Source organism: Rhinopithecus bieti, unplaced genomic scaffold (assembly GCF_001698545.2).
Source record: "Rhinopithecus bieti isolate Rb0 unplaced genomic scaffold, ASM169854v2 scaffold_2735, whole genome shotgun sequence".
In the NCBI taxonomy this organism is placed as follows: Eukaryota; Metazoa; Chordata; class Mammalia; order Primates; family Cercopithecidae; genus Rhinopithecus; species Rhinopithecus bieti.
Window position 1 is genome coordinate 244,865 of NW_016804150.1, and position 6,387 is coordinate 251,251.

Consider the following 6,387-nt stretch of genomic DNA (forward strand, 5'->3'; position numbering starts at 1 on the left):
GATTTTAATGAGAACTGCCTCNTCCATGTAAACTTTTGAATCAACTTGTCTAATTTTAAAATTAAGAATCACATTTATAAACAAGTTGAGAAACTTAAAATCTTTATTAGGTTGAACTTACCGATACAAGAATATGGGATATATTTCCATTTGAAAACAGTTCATTTTATCTTTCAGTAGTATTTTTTTTTCTTTGTGGAAGTCTTGTATTTTATTACAAAGTTTACTCCTAAGTATTTCATACTTTGTGTTGTTCTTTTGCAGAGGGTCCTTTCCTCATTGTTATGTCTCAAGAGCCTGTTTGGTGAGTATATGAAGCTTAGTAATTTTGCATAGTAACCTACCACATTACTTCCCTTTACTCCTATTGTTTGTAGTAATTTCTCACTTAATTCTCTTGGGTTTTCCAGGTATATCTTCTAATAATGATGGTTTTACCTAGTCTTTTCAAATATCTATTGATATAGTTTGGCTGTGTCCCCACTCAAATCTCATCTTGAATTGTAGCTCCCATAAGCCCCACGTGTTATGGGGGGTACTCGGTGGGAGGTAATTGAATCACGGGGAAGGTTTGCCCTGTGCCGTTCTCATGACAGTGAATAAATCTCATGAGATCTGATGGTTTTACAAAGGGCAGATCCCCTGCACACATGCTCTTGCCTGCCATCATGTAAGATGTGCCTTTGATCCTCCTTCACCTTCCACCATGATTGTGAGATCTCCCCAGACATGCGAAACTGTGAGTCCGTTAAATCTCTTTTCTTTATAAATTGCCCAGACTTAGGCATTTCTTCATAGCAGTACGAAAATGGACGAATACAGTAAGTTGGTACTGGTGGAGTGGGGTACTGCTATTAATATAACCCAAAATGTGTAAGCAACTTTGGAATTGGGTAACAAGCAGAGGCTGAAACAGTTTGGAGGGATCAGAAGAAGACAGAAAATGTGGGAAAGTCTGGAACTTCCTAGAAATTTGTTGAATGGATCTGACCAAAATGCTAATAGTGATATGGACAACAAAGTCCAGGCTAAGGAGATCTCAGATGGAGATGAAGAATTTGTTGGGAAATGGAGTAAAGGTGACTCCTGTTATGCTTTAGCAAAGAGACTGGCAGCATTTTGCTCTTGCCATAGAGATCTGTGGCTTTAAAATTGGGAAAGATGATTTAGGGTTTCTGGTGGGAGAAATTTCTGGGGAGCAAAGCATTCAAGAGGAAGCAGAACATACAAGTTTGGAAAATTTACAGCCTAACAATGTAATAGAAAAGAAATCCATTTTCTGGGGAGAGATTCATGCCTGCTGCAGAAATTTGTATAAGTAATAAGGAATGGAATATTAATCACCAAGACAAAGGGGAAAATGTCTCCAGGGCACATCAGAGACCTTCATGGCAGCCCCTCCCATCACAGGTTCAGAGGCCTAGAAGGGAAATATTGTTTCCTAGGCCACGTCAAGGGTCCCCTACTGTGTGCAGCCTAGGGACTTGGTGCCCTACGTCCCAGCTGCTTCAAGCATGGCTAAAAGGAGCAAAGGCACAAGTTGAGCCATGGCTTCCAGAGGTGCAAGCCACAAGCTTTGGCAGCTTTCACATGGTGTTGAGCCTGCAGGTGCATAAAATCAAGAGTTGAGGTTTGGGAACCTCTGCCTAGATTTCAGAGAATATATGGAAACACCTGGATGTCCAGGAAGAAGTTTGCTCCAGGGGCGGGCCTCTCATGGAGAACCTCTGCTAGGGCACTGCAGAAGGGAAATATGAGATTGGAGTCCCTGCCCAAGGCCATGGGAGCCCACCTTTAGAACCAGCATGACCTGGATGTGAGACACGGAGTCAAAGTTTCAGAGCTTTAAGGTTTAATGACCGCCCTAATGGATTTCAGACTTGCATGGAGCCTGTGGCCTCTTTGTTTTGGCCAGTTTCTCTGATTTAGAATGGGTATATTTACCCAATGCCTGTATCCCTGTTGTATCTAGGAAGTAACTAACTTGTTTTGATTTTAGATTCTCACAGGCAGAAGAAACTTGCCTTGTCTCAGATAAGACTTTGAATTGTGGACTTTAGACTTAATGCTGAAATGAGTTAAGACTTTGGGGACTGCTGGGAAGGCATGATTGGTTTTGAAATGTAAGGACGTGAAATTTGGGAGTGGTCAGAGACAGAATTATATGGTTTGGCGGCGTCCCCATACAAATTTCATCTTGAAGTGTAGTTCTCATAATCCCCACAGGTTGTGGAGGAACCCGTTAGGAAGTAATTGAATCACGGGGTAGTTTTCCTGTGTTGTGCTCGTGATCGTGAATAATTCTTGCAAGATCTGATGGTTTTATTAAAAGGGAAGTTTCCCTGCACACGTGATCTTGTCTGCCGCCATGGAAGATGTGACTGTTCCTTCTCCACCTTTCACCATGATGTAAGGCCTCCCCAGCCACACGGAACTGTGAGTCCATTAAACCTCTTTTCTTTATAAAGTACCCAGTCTCCAGTATTTCTTAATAGCAGTAGGAAAATGGACTAATACATCTATGTGTCTAATTTCTTCTTCTTATCTAACTGTATCGGCTGGCACTTACTGTATTGGTTACAGTTTAACCTTCTCCTTGATTTTAATGAGAACTGCCTCTAGTATCCTCCACTAAACATGATGCTGGCTCACATGCTACAGAGATTTATTTTGTAATATTATTGAGATACCCAACTATTCCTATTATGTCTATATTTTTAAAATCAAGATTTACATGTGGAATCCACAAAGTCAAAAGATGGTACTTTAAAAGATGGCTGGGTATGACGGCTCATGTCTGTAATCCCAACATTTTGTGAGGTGAAAGTGGGAGAAATCACCTGAGGCCAGGAGTTCAACACCAGCCTGGTCAACATAGTAAGATCCCTGTCTCAAAAAAAAAGAAAAAAGAAAAAAGAAAAGAAAGAAACAAAAAGGAAAAAAGATAACTCAAATTATTAAGGAATGAAAAATAATACACAAATATGAGAAAGACAAGAAGATATTATAAAGAAACTGTATGCCAATAAATTTGACAATTACGACAAAATGGGCAATGTCCTTGGAAAACAAAAAACAGATACCAGAACAAATATAAAATCAAAATAGTCATATTTATCTTAGAAAATATTTTCCTTCCCACAAAGAAACCTCCTGGCTCAGCTGCCCTTAATTTTTAATTTTTGTAGACATATAAGAAAAGACTAGTATCAATATTACACAAACTCTTTCAGAGAATAGAAAACAACAAAACAACTTTCCAGATAGTGTTCTGAGAGCAGCAAAACTCCAACAAAAAGAAGAATTACATATCTACTTCTCTGATTAATATAAATGCAAAAATCTTAAATGTCAGCAAATTTAGATGTTTGAGATTACTGACTTTTTAAAGTTTCTTATTTTATAGCAAAATATCTGATCATAACATTCACCTGCTCTGATTATTACTCATCTACTGGTAAATTTTGCTGTTCTTTTCTACCTTTTTTCTCATAGCATATTTTATCGATGCTGAGCTAATATACTTTCTATTATTCATCACTTCTATTATTCATTTCTACTATTCAGCATGATTTCCTGGTTCAGCTATTCGCAAGAAGTTTTAGGGAGGAGAGGCCCAGGGTAGCTACACAAACCAGCAGCTCTCCTCTCTATTGCAACAGATTCAGACTAGTTCCTGCAAATAAGGCGTCTCTGTGTAATTACACCCTGCTTCCCTCAGATCCTATGAGAACCACTTCAAAAAATAAAGGCCACAGCCTTTTAGGTCAGCCCTTCATCTTCAGGAAAGGTATTTTCACTAATGTTTTCTAAGGGCCTCTGACACTAGGCCTCCTCAACAATCTATTCCTACTCCCACCATTCTCTCCCTCCTGGCTTTTATACAATTTCAGCCCTGCTCATTTCAGCTGGTAGCTATCCAAATTCCTTCAGCTCCTCCCAGTTTCTGCCTTGGCTGTACTAAACAACAGTAAAGATACTATCTGATAAGATCTCTCACCTTTAAGGAATCACTTTTAAGATGAGGAAACCCCTCACCTTTAAGGTAGATTCTGGAAATCTTTCCAGAATCCAGCCACAGGCCACCAAGCAATTTCCTATACCTCCTCTTATGGGTAATTTCTCCTGGATTTCAACTGCTTTGGGGCAGTCCTTACGTATATTTGGTAATCTATGAATTATGCCTACCTTTTGTTTTTCCAAAAATGAAGTTTGTATTTGCTTTGCCCCACTCTTCTTATGATTTTGTAGGATTTTCTTGATACAGGTAAATATATTAAGAACTACACTTACAACATACAAAGCTTCTAAGACACTGCTTCTCAAACTTTAATGTGCATATGACTCACCCAAGGATGTTCTTAAAATGTTTCTAATTCAGTATGTTTGGGAGGAGGCTTAGATTCTGCATGTCTAACAAGTTCCCAAATACTGCCGCTATTACTGCTCTGTGGGCCACAGTTTTAGGTAACAAGGCAATGAACACTTAATTCAAAGCAATGGTTTTCACTTTGCTTTTCCTATAATTCAATTTTATGTTTACAACCCCAATTCCTTATAAAAGAAACAAGATGACTAATATTCATTGAAATCACCATGGATAATCTTATGTAATCCCTACAATAACCACACAAGATAAATACTACTACTATCACCATTTTACAGAGAACAGAAGCATAATTACAATAAATAACTTGGTCAGAATAATACGGTATGTAGCAAAGTGAAGGTTAAATTCAGACAGTATGACTGTTGAGCCAATTTTAGCACGCATTATATTATACTGCCTCCAAAGATTTGGCAATTTTATCTACCAAAGCAAGTTAAGGCTAATATAGGTAGCAGGTACCTAAGAAAAACGTCATATATTGATTTATATAGCTTACTCAAACTTTACCATCCTTACTTTAAATGTTCACAGTAAAATAAAATGAACATCTAATTTTCTATCATCAAATGATTTTTTATTAGTAAGATTAATTTCCCCATAGAAAAATGTTCTTATACCACTGGAAGAAGTTATTACCATTAACAGTAGGATTTTGTTTCAAAAACCTATTCAATCAGGTACTTAGCTTAGACCATTTCACTCAACGATGCTTCACAACTATGCTGAATAAGTACGTAAGTAATTTACTCCTAGCAATACGCAGTTGACCCTTCTACTCATGGGTTCCACATTCGTGGCTTGCACATCCATGGATTCAACCAACCATGAATCAGAAACATTCAGGAAAAAAGTAAACAACCATGTAACAATAAAAAGTAACAAACATTAAAGACACAATTCAACAACTATTTACATTGCATTAAATAATAAGTAATCTAGACATAAAGTATATGGGAGGATGTGCATAAGTACTATGCCAAAAGGAGTTTGAGTATCCACAGATACTGATATCAGAGGCAGGTCCTGGAACCAATCTCCCACAAACACCAAGGGATTACTATAATACATGACAGATATTAAGGAGAGATTATCACAATAGGTTCATTGTTTTGGTTTCAAGAAAGAAAATAAGCTGACAACAACTATATCTGGACACTGAACAATTGATAAAACTTTTCCTTAGAAACATTATACAGATTACAAATCCTAGCAGTCAATATGTCAAAATAAGCAGTATCTATTATGCTAAAATGTCTGTAAATAATTGCTTAACTTTCTGGATGTAGAGATTATCATAATGGTAGAAGATGTAATAAATAAGAACTTAAGTTACATTGAAAGCTTTTAATAATGAAAAGAATGTGGGACAGCAATTGGCTCTCCAATGCTATAAAAATCTCACTGTAATTGATGGAGTTTGAGACCACACTTTGGTCTCTCCTTTGAAGTTTAAAAGCTTATTGTTTAAAATAAAATTTGTTTTATAAGCTTCTGATAATTTCTAAACTGAACATATAATTGTATTTATTCTTTAATCTTAATGTAGCAGATAATTGTGTTTATTCTTAATCTTAATGTAACAGATAATATAATATTTTTCAACATACATAACACCAAGGTTCATACTGTTCAAAAGGTTCTATAGTTACCCTTGGTTTGAGAGGTTTTACTGTTGGAATATCAGTTCCTTCAGCTCTCTGTCTGCTTGAATCAAAAGTCTTCCGTTTTTTAGTAGCAGTTTTCTGGCAAATGGGTCCATGTTTTTTCTGTTAAGAAAAAGAAATGTAGCCTATTATTATCTTTTCTACAGAAGGTAAGACTACAGAACTTTATTTACATTGAGACCAGTTTAAAATCTAAGACCAAATGAAAATCTGAATACAAAATAATAAATAAATAAGATATATCTTGCCTTAACCAAAAGTTAAGTTGTAAAAGGTTTATATAAGGCATGCTCTAAGTTATCTTTCTCGCTAGAAAAAAAAAAAAATATATAT

The 6,387-nt window shown here is 36.5% G+C and overlaps 1 protein-coding gene across 1 annotated transcript in view; it reads right to left on the minus strand.

Annotated features, from left to right (window-relative positions):
- The window catches only part of ZC2HC1A (zinc finger C2HC-type containing 1A), a 55,939-nt gene that overhangs the window by 35,890 nt on the left and 13,662 nt on the right, over nucleotides 1–6,387 (minus strand). Inside the window, exon 3 of the mRNA XM_017866856.1 lies at nucleotides 6,040–6,156. Coding sequence (XP_017722345.1) covers nucleotides 6,040–6,156 — 117 coding nt within the window. The remainder of the gene's footprint in view (nucleotides 1–6,039; nucleotides 6,157–6,387) is intronic.